This window comes from Biomphalaria glabrata, chromosome 14 (genome assembly GCF_947242115.1).
Source record: "Biomphalaria glabrata chromosome 14, xgBioGlab47.1, whole genome shotgun sequence".
Classification (NCBI taxonomy): domain Eukaryota; kingdom Metazoa; phylum Mollusca; class Gastropoda; family Planorbidae; genus Biomphalaria; species Biomphalaria glabrata.
In genome coordinates this window covers 31,868,220-31,894,075 of record NC_074724.1, presented here as the reverse complement: position 1 = coordinate 31,894,075, position 25,856 = coordinate 31,868,220, and the positions used below count along the sequence as shown (strand labels likewise).

Genomic DNA, 25,856 nt, shown 5'->3' with positions numbered 1-25,856 from the left:
GAAAACTTTCCGCTATAATTTTCAAAGTATAATACACAATAATTTTAATTAGACTACAGGACTTGACAATAGTTATCTTAAAACAGACAGTATACGTCTTCGGATATTTCCGCATGTAGGCCTAATCATTGAAGAGTTAACAAATGTTCATTAGCTATTATTACTTTAATCTATATTAATAACTAGTCGACCCACGGCGTAGCATACGCCGTTATTTTGCAGGGCCGGCCTTGGGCCCCTATGTAACCGCAGTGTGCCCCGCACTTTCAAAGGACCCGCGCTAATTCTAGGTGTAAATTATTAAATTAAACCATTTTATAACTTGTAACAAAATATTGTGATGTGCTTGTTCAGTCTGTCTTGAGGTCAACTCTAGATGACTTGAATTTCAATTAACTACTCTGCAAGCGTTTGAGTTTTATTGTTCGGGTGTATTCAATGTAGTTGATCAACAATACAGAATAAACAAGACGATCGATTTAACGAGTAAAGATATGTGATCAACACTGATGAACAATTTATCATATATTTATTCTAAGAAAAGGCCACAGTAAAAGTCTCTGTCAACTAAACACGTCTTTACCCTAGAGGATTCTACCGATAACTGATTTTCCGGTCTCTAACACAAAATATCCCAAACGTCACTAGTCCCGTTCAATATACGTCTTTTATGGTGCGTCGCTAAAAAACTAATACTATAAATAAGGTGTCTAAAATATACGAAAAAGTCATGGAAATATCCGGAAATTATTAATATCTTTTGAAAACTCAAAAAAAAAAAAGTTGCAGAAATAAGAGAGTGGTCTTTCCTTTACTTCTTCTTCTCGTCCAAGCTCTTGAGGGAAGAAGAGAAGTATATATATAGATAAGAATGGAAAATTCAAACTTGAGTAAACTAGTCTTAATGAAATCAGATCTATCGTCAGAAGTACACTTTGCAGCAGGGCTTAAAGTTACGTCAATCGTTAAATTCAATAAATACGTTAACCCATTAAGTCCTACATTTTTTAAAGCCAGTGACAAGAGCCATGACTGATGGTGATGTACTAAATTTAATTTGCGGGGCCCCTGCCAGTCGCGGTTCCCAATTTGGAGCAAAGGGTAAAATCGGCCTAAGGCCGGCCCTGCTTTACAGAACAGGCACTTGACCAACAACATTAAGCCTTTTTATTATACCCAAGAACAGGTTCATATTAGGTTAAGAAGTATATTGCTGCTGACTTATTGAATTATACGAACGAAAGCCCATTTAAGACTTTAACTTGGTTCAATATAGCCTTGTGTAACTCATACGACTAACAGCGACTTTGGACGGTAGGCATAAAGAATTTGAGGAAAAAAATTTCATGACCTATTTACTTTTCTATATGTGTAGTATAATGGCAGCTATATGTATATTTAGATTGCTTGGATTTATAGTTGGATTTATTGTTTCTTTTTCGCTTTCACGTTACGTGTCCGTGTGTAATTTCTTTTCTAAGTGAATTTCTTATACACTGCACATTGAGATAAGTAAAAATAACTTGAAGAGTACTTTTTTACTGGCCTCTGAGTGGTAAAGGATTCTTGGGTTCGAATCTCGGTGAAGACATGTGTTATGAATTATTTTTAGGACGCTTCCAATTCTAATCAACTGTAAAGGCGATTGGTCTTTGGCTGGCCACGCGATACACAAAAGCATCGTTGCAATATTCTTTTTCTGTGCACCCATATGTCAACAAGAGAATAGTTTAATTGTGTACCTAGATGTCAACAAGAGAATACTTTAATTGTGTACCTAGATGTCAACAAGAGAATACTTTAATTGTGTACCTAGATGTCAACAAGAGGATACTTTAATTGAGCACCTAGATGTCAACAAGAGAATACTTTAATTGTGTACCTAGATGTCAACAAGAGAATACTTTAATTGTGTACCTAGATGTCAACAAGAGAATACTTTAATTGTGTACCTAGATGTCAACAAGAGAATACTTTAATTGTGCACCTAGATGTCAACAAGAGAATACTTTAATTGTGTACCTAGATGTCAACAAGAGAATACTTTAATTGTGTACCTAGATGTCAACAAGAGGATACTTTAATTGTGTACCTAGATGTCAACAAGAGAATACTTTAATTGTGTACCTAGATGTCAACAAGAGGATACTTCAATTGAGCACCTAGATGTCAACAAGAGAATACTTTAATTGTGTACCTAGATGTCAACAAGAGAATACTTTAATTGTGTACCTAGATGTCAACAAGAGAATACTTTAATTGTGTACCTAGATGTCAACAAGAGAATACTTTAATTGTGCACCTAGATGTCAACAAGAGAATACTTTAATTGTGTACCTAGATGTCAACAAGAGAATACTTTAATTGTGCACCTAGATGTCAACAAGAGAATACTTTAATTGTGTACCTAGATGTCAACAAGAGAATACTTTAATTGTGTACCTAGATGTCAACAAGAGAATACTTTAATTGTGCACCTAGATGTCAACAAGAGAATACTTTAATTGAGCACCTAGATGTCAACAAGAGAATACTTTAATCGTGTACCTAGATGTCAACAAAAGAATACTTTAATTGTGCACCCATATGTCAACAAGAGGATACTTTAATTGTGTACCTAGATGTCAACAAGAGAAAACTTTAATTGTGTACCTAGATGTCAACAAGAGAATACTTTAATTTTGTACCTAGATGTCAACAAGAGACTACTTTAATTGTGCACCCATTTGTCAACAAGAGAATACTTTAATTGTGTACCAAGATGTCAACAAGAGAATACTTTAATTGTGTACCTAGATGTCAACTATAATTTATTCTTTGGTCACAGCAACTTCTCGATCTCTGTAGATGAATTTGTTATCTCAACATGTGACCCGCCATTGTCGGAAATATGCAGTGGTTGTCATGGTGAGGCCGCCCATTCATCACGTCAAGAGAGTTACCTTCCTTTTTGTTTTGAAAAAAAAAAATTTAAGTATTTGAAAGACATTACACTAAGTGAGACCGATATTTTAAGTTTAGGTCGCTCAAGCTAGGGCTGTTAATTATAATTTTCTTTCATTTCTTATTCATTAGCATTATGGCAGGTGCTTTAAACCAGATAACTCATCCAACGACTATATTTTTTGTTTTGTTCTGAGGTTTAAAATGAAAAGCCTGGTGTAATTGACATATTGATGTCGCAATTATTGTTAGATTTTTAATGTCGTAATGTAGTTGAATCTTCCAATGGAAATAATTTAAAATAATTGCGATATATTTACACCGATTCACTATATTCAGTACTTTAATTTCTTATATGAGTTTGTATTAGGATAGGAAACAGGAGGTAATATATTATAATCAATCATCTAGTAAATAAAAGATGCAAGTTATATAAAACTAAACTTCGTAACTGATAGAGAACAAGCAAAATATATATTTTTTTTAAATAAAAAAGGGGGGTTGAAAACAAAAAGAAACCATGAGGGAAAGAACTCAACACTTACAGCCACATATATCAATACTATAAGATTTGTTTCCCTTTTTGAAAGATTAAAAGAAAATTAACTTCCACTATTTAATTAACTTATATTGGTTCATCTGTTGATTGATTTGTGTTTTGTTAGGAACAATGAATAATTGTGCAAAGTTTCAACGTGATCCGAGAATAGGGAACAGTCGAAAAAAAAACGTGTTCAAAATGTGTACCAGACAAACAGAGAGATATAAGCTTTGTAAAAACAAGTGAATCTGTTGTCATTCTAAGCATTGACATAAAAACAGAAATAGATTTATTGAAAATTTTAAAATACTTCTCTGCTTGCTAGATTAATCAGCACAACTTTAAAAACATTTATACCTAACATGGCCAAACATAGTCAAACACAGCCAAACATAGCCAAACACAGCCAAACATAGCCAAACACAGCCAAACCGAAGTGCTAGTAGGGTAGAGATTTTTGGACTTCTCACGGTGCTTGGTGTATAATTGAGCACGAAGGGAAGTAACTCCATCAAGGGACTTCATTAGAAATGCCATATTAATTATCGTTGGACGTGATATAGCCGTAGGATACTGTTGCTTAAGCTATTTATTAGTTACTAATTTAGTCACATTGAAAAAAACGGCATAATATTGTATCGGTTATTATCGGTTACAATAAAATTTTGTCAATGTTGTTGGTAAAAAACTAAACAAAAAAAAAAAAAAAAAAAAAAACATTCAGACAACAGTTTTTTTAGTATGTCTTGGACTTTATTAGTATTTTTTGCTTTCTTTAAAAGCCAACTATACCCGAAGCTTTATGATTGGTTACTTTTTTTGAATTACTACAAAAGGAAAATCGTAAAAATCTCTGAATTCTTAATGATCAACTGTTGAATGTTAAAACTCTTGGAGTTACCTTGTACAATTTATCATCAGTTCGAAAACAAAGTTTGAGTCTTCTTTAAACCTTGGTTTTACTCCATCCCATACATCTTTATCTAGGCATTCTTGGATCCTGGTTTCACTCTATCTAATCCACCTTTTTTTCTGGGCCTTCTTTACCTTGGTATAACTCCATCAAATCCATCTTTGTCTGGGCTTTCTTGGACATCGGACATTTATTATTATTATTATTATTATGATTTTTATAGTACCGTCCAATCAAATCATCGTTTGTCCGCTGTCTTACTAAGAAGTCTTATTCCATGTCTGTTTTATGGCTTTTTGTTTTAAATGTCTTGGAAGCTTTTTCACAAATACTTAAAACAAACCCGAGCTCTGATTGTATGACTCCAAGGTTGGTTACGCCTGGCCTGTTGATGTTAAGTTACAAATGTTAGCCCTAGACGCTTTCTCAACCCTGGGATCTCAATATTTACACAGCAGTGTCAGACATGGTCTTGCAGACCTCAATACTCAAATAGCATTGTCAGACATGGTCTTGCAGACCTCGACACTCAAATAGCAGTGTCAGACATGGTCTTGCAGACCTCGACACTCAAATAGCAGTGTCAGACATGGTCTTGCAGACCTCGACACTCAAATAGCAGTGTCAGACATGGTCTTGCAGACCTCGACACTCAAATAGCAGTGTCAGACATGGTCTTGCAGACCTCGACACTCAAATAGCAGTGTCAGACATGGTCTTGCAGACCTCAACACTCAAATAGCAGTGTCAGACATGGTCTTGCAGACCTCGACACTCGAATAGCATTCTCAGACCTGGTCTTGCAGACGTCAACGCTCAATTATCATTGTGAGATCTGAACTCTTAACTCTTTTAACACTCAATCACAACAATCGCGATCCAAATACCAGACGTTAGCCTAAAACCAGGATTTTTTTTTTTTAAATGTACTTATTTCAGATCACTTAATAGCTATAGACTACAATTAAGTCACGTGTGAAAACTAACACGCACACACCAAAACCTTAAAAGTCGACACAGCAATAAACAAATTAAATTCTTTTTTTTATTAATGCACTGGGTATTTGGTCTGCCATGTATCTCAGAGTTGGCATTCTTAGTTCTTGTTCCGATGCCATAAAAATTTGTTGTTTTGTAGTTGGACTCCTGTAAAGTACTTAAGTTACGCTCATTTCATTGCTTGTGTTAACACTAGAAAGTAATAGAAGATCTTGAAGTCTCCTGTCTAAACAAGACGTCCCCAGTGAGGTGTTAATATGTTTTATGGCTATTCTCGAGAAGAGAAAGAATTCTACGTTAAAACAGGGTAGGCTCATGAGCAAGGGTTGATTGACAATCGTATGCAAAGAAAGACAATGCTGACTCACTCATAATGAAATTAAAGCTGACTTCTCTAGAGCCTTGAACCCAACCTTAACCTTGGTCTAAAACTAAACATAGGAATTATTTTTTCAAGTATCGTTACAGTTTTTTGTGCTACGTCATGTGTATGGCATTTGATGAACTGACTTACGGACATTTGACGAACAGACTAGATGACATTGTGACTACATGAGATTGGGCGATAGAACTAGAGGACATTACGAATTGACTAGGGAACTCATGACAACCTGACGTAAGGCGATATGACACGAGGACATATGACGAATTGACTGTACAACATATGATGAATTGACTGCACAACATATGACGAATTGACTGCACAACATATGATGAATTGACTGCACAACATATGATGAGTTGACTGCACAACATATGATCAATTGACTGCACAACATATGACGAATTGACTGCACAACATATGATGAATTGACTGCACAACATATGATGAATTAACTGCACAACATATGATGAATTGACTGCACAACATATGATGAATTGACTGCACAACATATGATGAATTGACTACATGGTATATAACAACATGATATCAGGACATCTAAATTTTGAAGACAACTCTACATGAAATGGGTCCCCTATAGGGGACAGCATTGCCACCCTCATCCTTAATTGAAGTCAATGCCTTATGTGACATATAGCTGTATTAAGTAAAGATGTATGGCAGAGAGGCTTTGTACGCTTGAAATTGGCTACCCATCAAGGAGTCTCGAGGTTCGACACCCTACTCGAGCAGAGTTGTGTTTACTGAGTGCCTAAAGGCAACACAGAAAACCTCCCAGATACCTCCACCCGACACTGGTCCTCAAATGAGATTGGACAATAGCGCTCGGAGTATGCAATAAGTATGAAAGTTGCGCTATATAAAAGCTATTTTTTAAAAAGTTCGAGCGACATGCACAAGAGAGAGAGAGAGAAGGGAAGAGAAGGGAAGTAGAATGGAAAGGCCTGCCATTGAAAGAGATTCTATTCAAGGCAAGAAAGAGAGGAATGGAGAAAGACGGTCTATGGATCATGTGTGGTGCCCCGACGGCTTGACAAATGGACAGGTAAAGGTGGTGAAGTTGAAACCTTTAACCTTCACCACCCTCGCCTTTGCGTCAGAGAGAGAGAGAGAGAGAAGAGAGAGAGAGAAGAGAGAGAGAGAGAGAGAGAAGAGAGAGAGAGAGAGAGAAGAGAGAGAGAGAAGAGAGAGAGAGAGAGAAGAGAGAGAGAGAAGAGAGAGAGAGAAGAGAGAGAGAGAGAGAGAGAGAAGAGAGAGAGAGAAGAGAGAAGAGAGAGAGAAGAGAGAGAGAGAGAGAAGAGAGAGAGAAGAGAGAGAAGAGAGAGGAAGAGAGAGAGAGGAGAGAGAGAGAGAGAGAGAGAGGAAGAGAGAGAGAGGAGAGAGAGAGAGAAGAGAGAGAGAGAAGAGAGAGAGAGAAGAGAGAGAGAAGAGAGAGAGAGAGAGAGAGAAGAGAGAGAGAGAGAGAGAGAAGAGAGAGAGAGAAGAGAGAGAGAGAGAGAGGATTGAAAGAGTGAGAAATAGAGTGGGAGTTGACAGACATAGAGAGAAGAGTGGAAACAAAGAGAGATGTCAATTAGAAATTAAGGAGGAATAAAACAAAAGAGAGGAATTGAGAAGTGGAGTAGGAGTTAAGAGAGGGATAGAGAGAGAAAGAAGATGAGTGGCAGAGAAAGAGATTGAATGAGAGGGAGAGAGAGAGAGAGAGAGAAGCACAGGTCGTGTTTACAAAACAAATTTATAAACAACATTAGAAAACAGTGTGTTTGTGTTGGCACAGCTCTTCTGGTGTGTTTTTTGTCTAAAAAATGTGCGTGCCGATTTGTCACTTTGTGATTTATCTACTATTATCTCGTTAGTCTGGGACAATGCAAATATTATTACTTTCTGATCTACATATTGTGCGAAAGAACCGGGGGGGAGGGGGGGTTGGAAAGAGTGAAAAGGAATTTTAACTATATCGCGGGCCCTTAGATACCCGAAAACCACACGTAGAATAGGCCTACATGATCGGGGCCCCCCTTCGTGGGTGGGTATAAAAGTCGCTCCGATTCACCTGCCTTTAGAACCAGCTGTACCTGTAAGATTACACTCTAATAATTAAGTAATTTTTTCACCTGTCATAATGTGTCTTTTGTTGAAAGCTTAGAAAAAAAGGTGTACACAATTTCTGATACAATGCGTGTTGCGGATCTAAGAATAGGCTAAGTTTAAAAGAACAGATCGGTCTTTAGTAACGCCTAGTCCTCAGGAGCTGATTTTGGCAAAATAATTGTTGAGTTATCTTAATAAAAATAATAATTGCATAACAGCCAAGAAAGGGAGATTTTTTTTCGCGTCAGTTCGTTCCTCTTATTTTATCTTATCTTATCTTATTTGATACAGACGTTACTTCAAAAAAGAAGTTGATTACATCCTACGCATTTAGTCATGCATATTAACAATTAAACTAAACTCTGCCAAGTCACTGGTTTTCCAGGCTAGTTCAGGCAACCCATTCCATGCTCTAATAGCACTAGGGAAGAAGGAGCTTTTGTACAAATTTGTCCTGGCATATGGAACAAGGAATGTGCCTCTTCTTTTACGCAGCTATATCTTTGTGTCATTAATGCCACAATCAGGGAAACAAAAGCGATGTAGGTTCCTCAATATAATACTCAGGAACTCTTCGGTATTTTCAATGTTAGATAATTTAACCAGTTGTCTCAGAGGCCATCCGCTGCCTTGTGCTTTCTTCTATGCCAGTGAGACACACATTTAAGACTCATAGAGAGGCTCTTGCGAAACCAGGAGCAGACGACGAAATGACAAGTTAAGTAGACACCCCCCCCCACACCACCTCTCGCAGACAAAGTCTTTGTCTGCATTAAATGTGACAAAATATTTAGCATGGTCCCGGGTTCAAACCCTGCCCTCTCCCATCCCCCCGTCGTCCTGCGGGAGGTTTGGACTAGGAAGTAAATTATCTTCAACTCTGAAGGAACATCCGAAACATGTAAAATATTTTAGAAAATTTTTTTTTTTACTAGCAACTGGGTTTGCGTATTTATGTGAAATACTGCACTCATCCCTAGTGTTTGGAATCGAAGAAAAATGCTTAATTTAAGCTTTAGCTTCTTCAGGTCAGAAGTCAGACATTCTTTCAAAGATAAAGCTTTTAACATAGTCCAATCCTCCTGCAGTCCGACGTTATTTCGAGATAAAGCTTATTACATAGTCCAATCCTCCTGTAGTCCGACGTTATTTCGAGATACTGGCAGAGCGTAGCTAACGTGGCGAGATAAAGCTTATTACATAGTCCAATCCTCCTGCAGTCTGACGTTATTTAGAGATAAAGCTCATTACATAGTCCAATCCTCCTGCAGTCAGACGTTCTTACAGAGATAAAGCTTATTACGCCCCAGTCCAGTCTTGCAGGACGGCAGGTGAATGACGGCTGGTGGGGTTTGAACTGAGGTCCATCGGGACGACAGCCTGAAGCGCATATCACACAGCCAGTCTACAGCCAGTTCCCCTTACAGACCTTGTGGTCTATAGGGCAGATGATGTAAAGGTCATCTGTTTCTGAGGCCTACGGTTAACGAGGGTGTCATGTGGCCAGCACTAACCAACCGCCTTTACTTTTCCCCAACTAATGTCAGGTACCCATTAGAGCTGGGTGGACTCAAGAGGCGCCTAAAGATCCCGAAATTAAAAATCCCAGTCTTCACCAGGATTCGAACCCTGGACCCCCGGTTCAGAAGCCAAGCGCTGTACCTCTCAGCCACCGCGCCTCCTAAATATATATAAATGAAAATGTAGGATTGTTAACGTTCGCTGATCAGGCCACGTCATGGATGACCTTCTGTTGGTAGCAATCGTTTGGATACAGCGTGAAAGGTTTCTGTAACGTAGCCACTTTTAAGCGTATCGGCAGTGACATCAACAACATGGTGACAATGATCCTGGAAGTGGGAAAAGGGAGGGGAGGGGGGGTCTTGCTCCACATCTTTAACCGAGTTTGAGATGTTTGTTATATACAGCAAAAGATATAACCTTAACCCTGGCCAATCTAACGTAAGAATGTTTGATAGACTACGTCTGAGAAGGCGGAACAAAGGGGGCGTGGGGGGACGGGGGAGAAAGTTATGAAATGAAATTAAAAAGAAAAAACGACAACAAAGGCAACTGTTGATGACAGTCGTGACGTGAGCCCCTAAGTCTGACAGCAACCTGGTCACAGAGGATGTCCACAAAACAACTGGCAGAGCGTAGCTAACGTGGCGATAACTTTGAGAGCGGCACGAATGGCGGATGTGTAGTACCGAGCACGCTCTGTAGTCTTGGTTTTCTTTTGTAATTAATTGCCTTCACTGGACATCTGCTTACCTAATGAGTCAAACAAAGGCGGAGCTACTGATTTCGTGAACAGCGCCCGAGCTTCTGATACGTAATTTGTGTGCCTTATAAATAGTAATCTATCTATCTATCTATCTATCTATCTATCTATCTATCTATCTATCTATCTATCTATCTATCTATCTATCTATCTATCTATCTATCTAATATTCCTGAAATGACATAAAGTGTAGTGAAATCTGTCCAATGGAGATACTTCGTTAAGTGTCTTTGTTGTGCTAGCTGATTAGTAAGCATTACTCTACAACTAGACTAACTGACGGTCGAGGCACGATATTCGAAGCCTGGCTCGCCCCTGACTAATCCTAGCAACTGCTAGTCTCAAGAGTTGAGTGCAGATCTACATCTCGTTTGAGTTAGCTGTTATGTTTGTGTCTGTGATGTTAAAACACCTTTCTGAATTGAACGGGTATGTAGCGTGTTAATGTGTGCAGAATTTGAATGCACTGTTTCTTTCTATCTCATTGTCTTGCACTATCGTTTTACCTTTTGTCTTTATTTCCGTGGAAGCTCTGCCTCGTTTTATTCATTTTGTTGATTACCTGTTTTTTTAACTTTTCTTTAAGTATATCACATGCTTTTGTTCTTCAGTTATAGTTTGTTACTATCTTGAAGATATTCTGACTCCGTCAGTCTATTTGTCTGTTAGTTATTTTATCCACGTTATTTCTCCCACTTCCCTTTCTCGGATCAAGTTGAAAAGTTGCATAATTAATCATTGTCCCTAACGAAACATAAGTCAATAAAAAAATTAATTAACGGTAATTATTTATTTCTTATAGTATAAATAATTAACTAATTGATTAACGGTAAATATATAGTTTATAATTTCAGATGCTACATAGACATAACATTACCATTACTATAAAATATTTTAAATCTTGTTTTAAAAATGGTGTATGTTTATGAAAAAAAAAGACATTCCATATTATTTTTTGTAAATTAACGGTTCACTTTCAGAAAAGAAACAGTAGCCGTTTCAACTATTTTAAGCATAATGCAGACGAAATTTTTTTGATAACGGTCTAGTTTTGAAGATCCAAAAGGGAAAATAAATGCCAAAAAACCCCCACACATTATGATCAATAGCAAAAAGTGATTTAAAAAATGGATTTCGGTATTGAGGAAGAACAGCAGGCAAGGGACAGAAGTTTAAATACCTCGGAGTTATCGTCTTAGACGAAGGAATCAAACCTGAACTTCTAGTTAGAATTGCACAGTCTACAGCAGCACTTGCAAAGCACAAAACAATCTGGAAAGACAACGGCATAGCCCTCGACACTGATGCGCTTCTTGGTCATGGCCACACTCTTGTATGCTTGCGAATCTTGGGCTACTACAGAACTAGAGCGGAGGATCCAAGCCATGGAATGGAGCTGCTAGAGAAGGAGCCTAGGTATCACTTACAAAGACCGCATTACAAAGAGGAGACTCGATCACAATGGAAATCAGACCTCACGAATACCTGCTGACCAAAAAAGGGCAAGCAATGACCATATAGAAATAATGATCGCGGACTTGCAAAGAAATGCTTTTGGGTAACAGTACCAGGAAAAAAGAAGAAGAGGCAGACAGAGAAAGTGATGGGAAGACAACATAAAAGAATGTACAGGCCTGCCATTGAAAGAGATTCTATCCAAGGCAAAAGAAAGAGAAGAATGGAGAAAGATGGTCGACAAATCTTGTGTGGTGCCACAACGGTTCAACAGATGAAGGGGTAGGTGAAGGTGAAACGAGACAGGCGTCAACAGACATCACAAAAACCAATTCTTTCCTGGCTGCTAAAACATTACCATAACAATATAGAAACGGTTTATTTTATGTAGATATACTAAACTACTTATTTCATTCAAGCTTTTTAACCGATGGCAAGCAGACATTTTAAAATCAAATGTCTTGAATTGCGTTACGTTGAATTTTTTCTTTCAGATAACAACCGACTGCTTATGACGATAAAATAAATATGCCCATTTGTGATATGCCAACATTTAAAAAAAAAAAGGAATTGGATAATTGTTTTACTTATTATTTTTAAGTGGGGAAATCTATGAAAATTTTTTTTTTCAGCATTGACAACTTTAAGATCAAATTATAAAGCTGAAGCCAAAGATTTAAATACTCTCAAATATGTAATGCTGCTATATTTTGTAATAAAATAACTTTGACTACCAAATATAATTGTGAATTACAACTACCAATATATTATAAGTAATCAATATTTTTAATCATTTACTTTTATTTTATATAATTTCATACGTAAAATAATTTTTCGTTTCAGAAAAGCCAGCTGAGAATTTTTGTTTTTCGGGATAATCTGCATAACATCAGGCAAAATGTCATAAATTGCAAGCCACCCGAGGAAAGACTTGATCTACAAAACTGCTTCTCTCCAGCTGCCAAATTAACTCATTTGTGTTAGAGCTCATTCAAAGTTCGCTGACGTCTCTGAATCTGTTTCGGTTTTGTTTCCGCTTTATTGACGGTCAAGGTTACTGTACATTTGTCTATTAGAATGACCATCATTTACCAGAACCGTGTGGCCACAACGTCCCTTGGGGGCTTCCTGAAGCTACTCAGGGCGTGGAGGGGAAGTGTCTACAAGCTCTTGTACAAAGAACTCATCATTTTTATTTCACTCTACGCCATCATCAGTTTGATTTACAGACTAGCGCTGACCGAGGATCAGAAAAGGTAACTCTTAGTGGAGATTGTCATCTATGGCGGAAGAACTATAATTAGCTAGCGTTTTCTGGTGTATCCGGTGTACAATATAAAGGAAGTGTTGATGAGCTAGGCTTTTTTTTAAAGGTATAGAATGGACATTTTAGCACTGCCAACTCGTCTGTTTCTAAATTAATTTCAATACAAAGAAAGTATTAAACGTTCACTACATGACTGCTAACCTATTTAAAAACAAACGGGCAACTAACTATAAGTGATAATGAAGATTTGATACGAACACTAGATACTACGTATTGAGATAGGGTTAAAACTGGAGTTCAATTTGTTCTTATTAAGTTGGCAACAGTGAAATTTAATTTAGCGTCTTTGACATTATTTATTTTCTGTGAAACTCTCCAACAGTAGGCCCAGTACACATTTCTCTTGTTATCTGGTCCTACGTAGTGTACACTTATTTTACAGACTTGTACTGTGTAACTGCTTTATAAATCCAGAATTATTTTAAGTAAATACAATTACAATACATTATAGATAGCTCTTTATTAGATAAACCCCAATTAAAATTATAAAGGAAAATTCTTTAATAAATAAATTCAAATTCAAATTATAGCTTTTACATAGCGCTACTTTCATGCTTATAGCATGCTCAGAGCACTGTGGTCCAATCTCATTTGTGGACTAGTGGGAGGAGGGAGTATCTGCTCGAGTCGGGTGTTGAATCTCGAGCCCCCTTCATAGGTAGCCAAGACAAGCCAAGTTCAATCTTACTTAGCCTCTCGACCACGCTTCCCACTGTAAATAAATACTAGAATTGCTTCCGATCAGAGAGGTCTTTAGTTAAAATCTCAATAAAAACTGCGGTTCCTCTACTCTAATAAGATATTGCGATCTATAATGTTAAGTCCAACGGTTAACCAGCAGAGTGTTATGTGGCCAGCACAACAACCAACAGCCTTTACTTTCCCTAACTAATGGCAGGTACCCATTAGAGTTGGGTGGGTTGAAGGGCGCCCTAAAAATTCTCAAATTCAAAATATCAGTTTTCAACGAGAAGTCAAGCCCTTGACCACTCGGCCACGCAGGGTGCCTGATAAATACTGGGGAAGTAAGGGCGGTTGGTAGTTGTGCTGGACACATGACAGAGTCGTCGGACAAAGAAACAGATGAGATTTACATCGTCTGCCCCCACGGTGTGCAAGGCTGAAAGAGAGCTTACTTTTAATGATTTACTTTTTAAATATTTTGAATACCATTTTTTACTAAGATTGTGCTGTCATGAGCGAAATAGTTGAAATAACATATTGACCCAACCTCCTGCACACCACTGTCAAATCATAACGGTGGAAGGGGGCATTCGAGCCATGAATCATGTTGTGTCAGCAGTAATGAGACACAGCACACGTCACCAAACTCTAAATAATTACTGTTTACACAAACTTTCCATTTCTCGTTGTGTACAATATTGTGAACGCTTTGGACATTTTTAAAATACACACCCACTTCTCTCTTTAGTTAAAGTCCAAACTTATTTCTGTTCCATTTAAGGGAAGTCCAATTTTATCTATCTTAACGTATGGTTGCCTGGTCATGTTGTGGTTAGCGCACTAAACCGTGGTCTCGATGGTACCGTTAATTAAAGCCCAATATTATCTTTGTTTCCGAAACCGCCAAGTACTGCCATTTGTCTGGAAATTACGGAGCTTACCTCCCTTCTGCTATATAAAACAAAATAGATTAATTAGTACTAAATAATTAACTGGCTAATTTCTGGATTGATTCGTGTGTTATCAACTACGAATAATATAAATTTCAGTACGATAATGATACGATAATGATACGATAATGATGCGATAATGATACGATAATGATACGATAATGATACGATAATAATACGATAATGATGCGATAATGATACGATAATGATACGATAATGATGCGATAATGATACGATAATGATGCGATAATGATACGATAATGATACGATAATGATACGATAATGATGCGATAATGATACGATAATGATGCGATAATGATACGATAATGATGCGATAATGATACGATAATGATACGATAATGGGAAGTGGGAGTGGGAGAATAAAAAACGTGTCAAAACGTAATACTCAATATATATATATATATATATATATATATATATATATATATATATATATATATATATATATATATATCCTTAATCGTAGCATTTATTTCCCCTTATTTCGAAATTAAAATAATTTATCAACAACAAATAATTAACTAATTTTTTTTTTTAATTGATTCATGTCTTGTCAGGTTTAATGGACAATTGTGCGAAGTTTTAACTTGAGCCGAGAATGGTAAATGGGAGAAAAAAAAACACATGCTAAAACTTTTTATCAGACAGACAGATGGACAGACAGAGTGTATAAAAACTGATAATATATTGATGGCTAACTAGTTGACTTTCTCCTCAGAGTTTTTGAAAGTATTGTGATGGAACTGAGGTCGGCGTCCAATGTTATACCACTCTCCTTCCTGCTGGGCTTCTATGTGACGTTTATAGTACAGAGGTGGTGGCAGCAGTTCATAAATGTCCCCTGGCCAGACAGGTAAGAAACATATAGACTTTTCATTGAATATAAGTCTACTTACGCATATCAAATAATTTCAGAGTCATTTCTGACATACTCTATCTCTCATCAAACAAAATTCTATTTCTTTTCAATTTTTGTTATTTATTTCTTTTATTATCTTATATTTTTAATAATTATTATACTGGAGGCGCGAAGGCCGAGCGGTAAAGCGCTTGGCTTCTGAACCGGAGGTCCCAGGTTCGAATCCTGGTGAAGACTGGGATTTTTAATTTCGGGATCCTCGAGCGCCTCTGAGTCCACCCAACTCTAATGGGTACCTGACGTTAGTTAGCGAAAAGTAAAGGCGGTTGGTCGTTGTGCTGGCCACATGACACCCTCGTTAACCGTAGGCCACATAAACAGATGACCTTTACATCATCTGCCTTGTAGACCACAAGGTCTGAAAGGGGAACTTTACTTTTTTTTTACTTTACTTATTCTATTTCTTTTTAATTTATGTTATTCATTTCTTTTATCTTATATTTTTTAAATTATTTTATTCTTATTTATTTTTATTGGCGTTTCTTAAACTTAAGAGTATATTTTTTTTTCTCAAAGCCAAATGTTTCTTACATAATGTTTCTAATGTCATGTAAACTTATAAACATTTAGCATAGAGTGTAAGGCTTAATTTCCCTGAGCACATTATATTGGCCCCTAACAATAGCCCAAATTAGCCAACACAGATTACAATCGGGCCAACATAATGTGCAGTGTTAATGGGGGAGTCGCTACTAAAGTTTAAGAACCGCTGACAAGTAATTACAACGCAGTTTGACACCATTTGTTGTGTTCGTCTAATGTAAGGTGGTGGTGGACTCCGTTTGTTACCCTGCTCCTCCCAGACAGGTAAGACAGGGTTCGACTTCTCAGCATGTCCTCCTCCTTTGCTTGCCCTCCCAGCACGGGTTGTCGGCCACACAGTGAATCCCGGCAATATCCCCAACAGTTCACAGCCATAATAACCAGTTGTTTATTTTTTCCACACTTATAAGTGTAATTACTCTTAAAAAAAAAAAAAGAAAAACGTGAAGGCTCTAAGGCTCAAATACATTATACAATGATTTGTATTTACAACCATGAAATTAATCAGATTTTTGAAAATCATTACATATATATTATACAAAGTAAAATAATTAAATACGGTGTATAACTAATGGGATTCACTTTCATATTTATTTTTTCGTAGGAATTTCTCTACATACTAATTAGTTTTTAACTACATTTGTTCAACCATACCGCTCATCAGCACTTTCTTCGACATAAAGTTGTCTCGCTACCCTATTACTTTGTAACTTTTACACTTAAGGCATTCTCTCTTTTGACCTTAACTCTTTTTTACTCTCTGTCGCTCCAATTCCTTTTCTCTCTCTAGTTTGTCTCTTATGTCTATTGTTCTATCTCGTCTCACTCTTTCCCCTCTCTTTCTCCTCTTGTCTCTCTTCTCTTTCTTCTTTTGTCTCTCTTCTTTCTTTGTCTCTCCTCTTCTTCTCTTGTATCTATTCTCTCTCTCTCTTCTTTCTTCTCTCTTTTCTCTCTTCTTTCGTTTCTCTTCTATCTCTGTCCTCTTCTTCTCTTGTCTCTCTCTTCTCTTTCTTCTTTGATCTCTCTTCTTTCTCTGTCCTCTTCTTCTCTTGTCTCTCTCTTTTCTCTCTCTGTCCTCTTCTTCTCTTGTCTCTCTTCTCTTTCTTCTTTGATCTCTCTTCTCTCTCTGTCCTCTTCTTCTCTTGTCTCTCTCTTTTCTCTCTCTGTCCTCTTCTTCTCTTGCCCTCTCTCTCATATTTCTTCTTTCGTCCCTCTCTCTCCTCTTTCTTCTTTCGTCTCTCTCTGTCCTCTTCTTCTCTTGTCTCTCTCTTCTCTTTCTCTCCTCTTTCTTCCTTCGTCTCTCTTCTCTTTCTTCTTTCGTCTCTCTATCTCTTTTTTCTCTCTTTCTCCTCCCGTCTCTCTTCTCTCTCGCTCTTCCTTCCTTTTCTCTATTGTCTGCCGACTCTCTCTTTTTCTCTCTATTTCATTTTCTCGGCATATGTTTGGAAGTATCAGTTTTTTTCAACATAGGTTTAATTAGCAACATATGTCTGATGGAGAGATTCAAGGTAGTCAGAGCTCTTCCCAAGATGCAACAGTATTGCACTGGCAATAATTATGACATTGTAGGCTAAACTTCAACGAAAGTAAAAAAATCAACTTTAAACAGTCATTTGTCTGCACTCCTAAACTTCAATACACACACAATTTTTACTAAGATAAAAAAACATCCCCATACAAACTAATCACTAAGAAAAATTAACACATTAAATTAACATAACGTACGTCACACTAATATTTGTCAGTGGTTCTTTAAACTAGCTAGTTGGTGCTGTGAGTTTTTTTTTTTTTTTATCTATCTTAATTATACATGATTTTTTGGAAAAGAGGTATATGACTTTAATATATTATACTTATGTAACACATAGAAATGTTACACTTTGTTATATTAAATTTTGTATATGTCCTTATGTAATAAATTATGTAAAATAGACCTAGGCGCTCTGGATGAACTATAACAGTAAATTTAAGACTTTCTAACAACTATTAATTGATCCACTTGAAATGGTATAGATCTGTTAGATCCCATTTATACTAACTAGATCTACTAGATCTAATTATCAAAATAGTTTTTAAGATATCAGAGATCTTTTTTGACATTGTAATTATAAGAATTACTTTTCAGTAAAATGCCATCTAAAAATGTGAAGATCTAAAAAAAAAATTAAAAATTTATAGATAGAAATCTATCGATCGTTCTTTTTTGTTTTCAACTGTTTTGCAACCAAACAAAAAGTTATGAGATAAATAATTATTAGCGAAATTATTGAAAGTTTCAAAATTAAAATTCAATTCATTTTGACATTTTATTTTGGTTCACATCATTTAGAACACTTTTTGTCATGGCCACTTATTTACATGGTTTTGACGAGAAGTCAAGAATGATGAGACGATCCGTTGCCAGGTAAGCATTTAAGCGTTTTGTATGTTTTTCTAAACTTAACAAATTAACGTACGTAATTAAAAAATATATTTATATATATTTTTACGAAAAAGAAGCAGATGAAAATTTTAAAAATCTCTTTTTGTTTTACGGGCAACTTTATATGAAATTTGGAGTTTTGAAATTTAGGTTATGGCGAAATTTTTTTTTTTTAAAGAGGAGAATATTCAGACTTTGTTGATGTGAATTCGAAATAAAACATAAAAGGAAAGATGACAGTTCTGTGTTCTAGAAAACATAACTGTTAGTAATGGGAATAAGAGTCTACCCAAGACTGGGTAGGCCTATATATTCCCTGCCTTTGTTACTTAATACTATTTTTATTTGTCATTTCTTAGTCTCGTATATTGGGGGAAGCCTATAGAAAGTGTTATTACTATTCAAAGGTTAACATAAGAATGATCTCATTTATTTATGTACTGTCTAGATATGTGCTGTTTGGTTTAATCCTAATCTGTCGTGCTGTGAGCGTCTCTGTTATGAAGCGATTCCCAACAATAGATCACATCGTTCAAGCTGGTAAGTCCAACAACTTATCTGTAAATAGCAGCAATCATTACATTTTATTGTCTATTCAAACAATTAATTTGGCCCATATACAATGTGTAGTATCCCATACAAATACAATAAAGCGGTTGCTCATTAACGTAATCAAACACACGCCTACAGTATGCAGATACTCAGTCAAACAAGCCAGACAACATGCACAGCACAGTGTCAGGGTTGTATGTTTCGTATAGGCTCGTCTGCCTGGGCACCCCTGACAGTTGTTAACTTAAATAAACAGTGAAGGCAATATTTAACCAAATTGACTCATAATAAACTCATGTCACTGATTAATGGATATTTCAATGTTATGATATAGCGTTATGAAAGAGTGTTAACTTGTAGGACCAAACTGCTGCCTGCTGGTAGACAACTAAACCGAAGTAGTATGCGTACTTTAACGTAAAAAACTTTAAAAAAAATTAATAACTTCTTTGTGAATAAAACTAAATAGAACATTTATCATAATTTATGACAATATAAACAGATTTAACCTGAGATAAAATGAATGTAGTAGACTTTAGTCATAATATTGAATGGTATTGTGAACAAAATCCCTACAATAACACGTCCTTTCAGTCTGGGGTCATCTTTCTACCTAAGACTGCAGACGACAATGCTGTTTATCTTGCATCATTTACAACCAATTGCTAACCTATTTCCACCATCACCATAGAAACACACACACACTCCATAACTTATAGGTTACACAAGAATAAGTTTATCTGGCATAATATTAACAAATCACTAAATAGTCATGAAGTGGTTCTAGGCATAATAGGCCTACAATAGTGATAAGGACAATTTACACTATGACATGTACCTTAGAGCTCCATTGCAAACTTCTCCTTTCTCTCGCAATCCAATGGTGCTGGATAAACGTTGGGCAAGTGTTTTTATTAAGTTTATATTAACTCACTCTGTCTATCTGTCTGTCTGTCTGTTTTGTAAAAATGGTGTATACCTTACTTCTCCACACCCATTCTCTGATCAATTTTAAACTTGCACAATCATTTATTTACATAAACAAAATGAAACAATAAAAAAGTAACCAATTAGACTAATTAGTCAATTAATTACTGGTAATTAATTACTTTGTTTGATACCAACAAGGAAAATCCTTCAGTATTCACAGACATGGCTAGATTTGTTGGATTTAGTCCTCTTAAATATATATGTTAACACTATTTCTCTGATCAAGTGGATATTTTAAACAATTATTTATTGCATCTTAAAAAAAAACAACATGAATCAATTTAAAAAAATAACCAATTAGTAAATTAATTTACTAAATGTTAACAGCGCTATATAAATTAAATTATTTGTATTATGTTTACCACATTGTTCTCATTAGGTTTCATCACTAAGGAAGAAGCAGAGATGTATGAGAAAGTTCAATGTAGGTATCTCAAGTTCTGGGTACCGATGATGTGGGCAAATCAGGTACTGGTGACAGCGAGACGTGAAGGAAGAATTCAAACAGACTTTGGACTTCGAATGGTCATAGAGGTAAACAATATAGCCTACTTGTTAGAGAAACAAGAGTTAGAGAAAAACATTTGCTTAGATAATAAGTGGTAAACATTGGCTTTGTTAGTGGTAAACATTCTCCTAGATACGTTTGAGGTAAACATTGGCTTAGATATTGTTAGAGGTAAACATTTGCCTAGATAAGTTTGAAGTAAACATTGGCTTAGATAGTGCTAGAGATAAACATTTGCCTAGATAAGTTTGAAGTAAACATTGGCTTAGATAGTGTTAGAGGTAAACATTTGCCTTGTTAACTTTGAGGTAAACATTGGCTTATATAGTGTTAGAGGTAAACACTGGCCTAGATAGTCTTATGTGTAGAGTTCAACATTTGTCTTGATAGTGTTAGAGGTAAACACTGGCCTGGAAAGTTTATGTGTTGCCCTTAATAAGGGAATATTTAGAAAACAACAACCATAGAGTCAAACATTTTCCTTACCGTACAATTTTCAGACGTTCAATCTTTGTGATCAAGGATAGTAGTCACTAGGAGTTAACGACACTGAACATAATTAAATCTTGTTTTAAAATATGTTTGTATCTAAAGCATGGCTAGGCTTAGTTTTCTGGCTTGGACTAAATATACTATCTATGGTCTGAGCCTGGGAAATAAAAAGTGTAGGTTCACATCCATGTGTTATCATTGTTGTACATGCTAATTTTACTCTACTAATTTAAACTCAGCAAGTCATTAGTTGTCCTGCCTGATTCAGGCAACCTTTTTCATGCTTAAATGGTATTGCCATCGAAATGAAATAACACTTACTGTCTTAATGGAAATTAATCTAGATATCTGTGATTAGTGAGTCTATTTTGTATGCTTTCTATTTCAGTGTCTTGCAGACTTCCGAGACAAATGTTCAGTTTGTTTTGTGTATGATTGGATCACAGTTCCCTTAGTATACACCCAGGTTAGATAACATTTTACAAGTCTTTTCATAACCTATTATGAATAGAAGAACATGTAATACTTTTGTTATTATATAGATCAAGTGGGTGCAGTGGCTATGATGTTAAGCGCTTGGCTTCCTAACCTGTGGCCCTGGGTTCGAATGTAGGTAAAGACTGGGATTTTGAATTTTGGAATTTTTAGGGTGTTCCTGTGTCCTCCCAACTCTAAGATAGGTAAAATAAAGGCAGTTGGTCCTTGTGCTGGCTATACACACTGCTCGTTTACTGTTGGCAAAAGAAACAGACGACCTTAACGTCAACAGCAGGGTTTCTGTCCGGGGCTTTTGCAAGAGAGGATTTGAGCCTCTCAAGCCTTCACTCAAATGGAGTTTGATGATCATGATGACTAAATCGGTAATACGTAATAGGTATTTGTAACCAAAAAAATGTTAATCTATTTACCCTCTCTACATATAAATTTTTTTTCACTTTTTAAAATTGTACCAATGACTTTTGTGACAAAGTGTCACTTGTATTTTAACTGCAAACATTCCTTTGAAATAGATATTAAGCATATGATTATTACAGCCTTCCAGATCTGAAAATACCCAAATAAACATCAAACAAATTATTTGTTTGATGCTTATTTGTTTTTAGAAGATGCTTAAAACCTTCTTTATAGTTAAATTATAATATATATATATTTAAGATGTTTCATTGAAATGTTTCTAAAATTTTGTAGGTGTAGTTTACTGCAATAGCTTTTAAAAAAATCTTTTTATTTTTTCCTCTTAGGTTGTAACATTTGCCACCTATTCTTACTTCGCTGTTGCATTGCTGGGACAGCAATATTTGGATCCAAGCCAGAAGCATCCTGGATACACCAGAGATTTTTATTTTCCTGGTTTTACCATTCTGCAGTTTTTATTCTACATGGGTTGGCTCAAGGTAAGAGGGACAACATGTAAAATGCTTCTTCACTAAGCATTTGACTTTATTTATTCATGTACCATTAGCATAGGACAAATATATCTAGCCAGGAAAATTAGTTTTAGCCGATCCCTTTACTTGGGTCCTAATCAGCAATTTTGTTAGCTTCAAATTAAGCTCAGGATTAAGTCAAGATTTAAACTCAAACCCCCTTGATATGTAGCCTTATGATATTGATGGCTGGTTTCTGTTATTTGCATATTTCTTCTAATGCCCTGAGAAATGGCCTTCTTCTCTTTTCTTGTCTGTACATCATTTAAAAAAAAATTAAGGTGTACAGAAAGTGTTATAAAAGAGATCTGTTAGAGATATATAGTTCAGCTGTTCAAATAGGCTGACTTAGTTTAATACAATTTGATCAAAAATTGTAGCCAGAACAATATAAGCAAACTGGGCTAGAATATTACAACCCTGAGTACATTCAGTTTTACTTACTCTTGTAAAAGAAAAAAAGGAGGGGGGGGGCTACTAAAAATGTATAAGTAAAGTAAAGTTTCCTTTTCAGACTTTGTGGTCTATAGGGCAGTTTCTGTGGCCTACAGTTAACAAGGGTATCATGTGGCCAGCACAACGATCAACTGCCTTTACTTTTCCCCCAACTGATGTCAGGAACCCATTAGAGCTGGGTGGACTCAGAGGCCCTCGAAGATCCCAAAATTAAAAATCCCAGTCTTCACCAGGTTTCGAACCCGGGACCCCCTGTTCAGAAGCCATGCGCTTTACCGCTCAGCCACCGCGCCTCCTACTAAAAATGTGTAGGTTCATAAATATTATTGAACACTTTGTGGGCTCTTTGAAAGATGGACTGTTGGTGTTTGAGTCAAGTTTTATTACACTTAGTCAACTTTCCATATTTTTCCGCATCAATCCAGTTTCAATAAGAAATTGATTCTTTGACAAGTGGCTTTCAGTACTTAAATGTTGATTTCTATATTTAGATATTGCTTTCAGATACCTGTGTTTACTAACTTAATGTTTATACATCAGTTCAGGCTGTTGAAAGTCAATCAACTTTTGTATGATATAAGATCTCATTGCATGACTGAATGCATGACGCGTTGGACGTAATCATCTTCTTTTTTGAAGTAACGTCTGTATGATATAAGATCTCATCGCATGACTGAATGCATGACGCGTTGGACCTAATCATCTTCTTTTTTGAAGCAACGTCTGTATGATATAAGATCTCATTGCATGACTGAATGCATGACGCGTTGGACGTAATCATCTTCTTTTTTGAAGTAACGTCTGTATGATATAAGAGCTCATCTTTTCTTATATAACAAGATAAGGATGGAACTACTTGTTTAGGGATTAAGATGCTCATTAATTAAAACAATGTTATTCATCTTTTCATGGTTTATTTCTCTTTATTTATTTGTTTCATTTTCATAGGTAGCAGAACAGATGATAAACCCCTTTGGTGAAGATGATGATGACTACGACATCAACTGGTTGTTAGACAGACATACTGCAGTAAGTTTATAGTCAATTAAAGTTCACTAGGGCAAGTGAGAGTTAGTTCACCCGTTTCTGACAAGCTGGGTGGATTAAGGTTTAAGGTCTTTAAATCCTGAAATAAACATTTCAGCCTCCGCAATTCCAAGTCAAGACTTAAATTTAGTAGACTGTAAGATACCACTCTGCCACTATAGAGAACAAAGAAAAATAAAACAATCTTAAAAAGCATGTTTCAAAATTTACTTTTAATTACAGTTGACTCTTAGTAGTCTGATGTTTATGGAACCACGGGGGTGTAAGATTACCAAAAATGTTGGATTACCAAAGGCTACCTTATTTCAAAGGACATTACCTTGTATGTCAAGAAAATTCAATTTATGATGTAATATTATCTTAGACTTTCAATGTTATAACATAGTTGAAATAGAAAAGTTATTGATAAAAAAAATAAAAATAAAAACATTTGAGTTCAACATTTGCTTACTTTACTACATTACAATTGAAGCCTGCCTACATTCTAAAAGTTTATGTACTACATTACAATTGAAGCCTACCTACATTCTAAAAGTTTATGTGCTACATTACAATTGAAGCCTACCTACATTCTAAAAGTTTATGTACTACATTACAATTGAAGCCTACCTACATTCTAAAAGTTTATGTACTACATATTTTAATTACATGAATTTAGGTTGGTGCTGTGTCAAATTACTGTTTTTTTTCAGACTATCAAGAGTCTCTGTATAATACATATGTCTACTAATGCGCTAATCTAGTCACTAATGTTAATTATAATATGAGATATAAAAAATAAACTGAAAGTTTTTATTGTCTGCTTTTCACTCCATATTGTTACGAGTAATAATCATTATAATTATTCACTATTTTACCATTTATTTAAAAAAAAAGATAATTACAAAGATATTCAATATATTTATTTTGTACTATGAAGGCCATTTTTATAGTTATTTTTCTGTCCCATCAGGTAGCATTCTGCTTGACTGACCATTGCTATGGCAGACATCCTGCATTAGTAAGGGACCAGTTCTGGGATGACTTAGCTGCAGATGTACCTTACACAGAGTCTTCCTTTGGCTCCATCAGGCCCAACTTCTTGGGGACAACTTTTAATATAGAGTAAGTTTTTTTTTTCCTTTAACTACTTTACAAATAACATTCCTTAGATTTTTTTGTTTTTATAGATTATGTATTGGACATTTTATAATCTAAAGTATAAAGTAGTTATATTTAGACAGAAACATCTGACAATAATTTTAGTTTGGGATTAGATTGAAGGTTATTAGTAAGCAGTAGAGAGAGGTCATATTGTCCTTTAGTGAATAAGCCTGTGTAATTTTAAAAAAAAGGAATGCTTGTTTGAACATCATTTATTTAGGTTAAGTGATCAAGCAGCTGTTTGAGCTCCTAAGTGTTTTTGATTAGATCACAATTCATTGAAAGTAGTTTTCTTACAAGCCGATCTCCAATAAAAACTTTTGATATTTTGTCTTTGAACTAGTTGTTATAGTTCACTATAAAATATGTTATTTTTGTACTTGTAGTAAACCTAATTTAGAAAATGAGAAGATGATTATTACAGACCATGAAGAGCTCAATAACTTACCTTGGCATCAGAGGTAATGAACATTATTTTTTTTTATATATATATCTCTATATGTAAAATAACACATTATCTCATTATAATAGTTATGTATTTAATAAATAAATAAATAAATTATGGCTTTTATATAGCGCTACTTTCATGCTTATAGCATGCTCAGAGCGCTTTGGTCCAATCTCAGTTGTGGACCAGTGGGGGAGAGGGGGTATCTAGTAGAAGGTTTTTCCATGCTGCCTTTAGGCGCTCAGTAAACACAACTCTGCCCGAGTCGGGTGTCGAACCTCGAGCCCCCTTCATAGTT

General features: G+C 35.7%; 1 protein-coding gene across 5 annotated transcripts in view; it reads left to right on the top strand.

Moving 5' to 3' along the window:
* LOC106075719 (bestrophin-4-like) overlaps nucleotides 1-25,856 on the top strand; it is a 45,683-nt gene that overhangs the window by 6,290 nt on the left and 13,537 nt on the right. For 3 of the 5 annotated variants that reach the window (XM_056010497.1, XM_056010495.1, XM_056010493.1), the window contains exons 2-12: nucleotides 12,473-12,885; nucleotides 15,330-15,464; nucleotides 16,296-16,337; nucleotides 18,403-18,477; nucleotides 18,944-19,035; nucleotides 20,417-20,571; nucleotides 21,426-21,503; nucleotides 22,279-22,431; nucleotides 23,869-23,949; nucleotides 24,920-25,071; nucleotides 25,497-25,571. In XM_056010497.1, coding sequence (XP_055866472.1) covers nucleotides 12,707-12,885; nucleotides 15,330-15,464; nucleotides 16,296-16,337; nucleotides 18,403-18,477; nucleotides 18,944-19,035; nucleotides 20,417-20,571; nucleotides 21,426-21,503; nucleotides 22,279-22,431; nucleotides 23,869-23,949; nucleotides 24,920-25,071; nucleotides 25,497-25,571 — 1,217 coding nt within the window. In that variant the 5' untranslated portion in view covers nucleotides 12,473-12,706. Of the gene's footprint in view, nucleotides 1-10,358; nucleotides 10,604-12,472; nucleotides 12,886-15,329; nucleotides 15,465-16,295; nucleotides 16,338-18,402; nucleotides 18,478-18,943; nucleotides 19,036-20,416; nucleotides 20,572-21,425; nucleotides 21,504-22,278; nucleotides 22,432-23,868; nucleotides 23,950-24,919; nucleotides 25,072-25,496; nucleotides 25,572-25,856 lie in introns of those variants that run through there. The other 2 variants (XM_056010494.1, XM_056010496.1) reach the window with 2 other exon arrangements.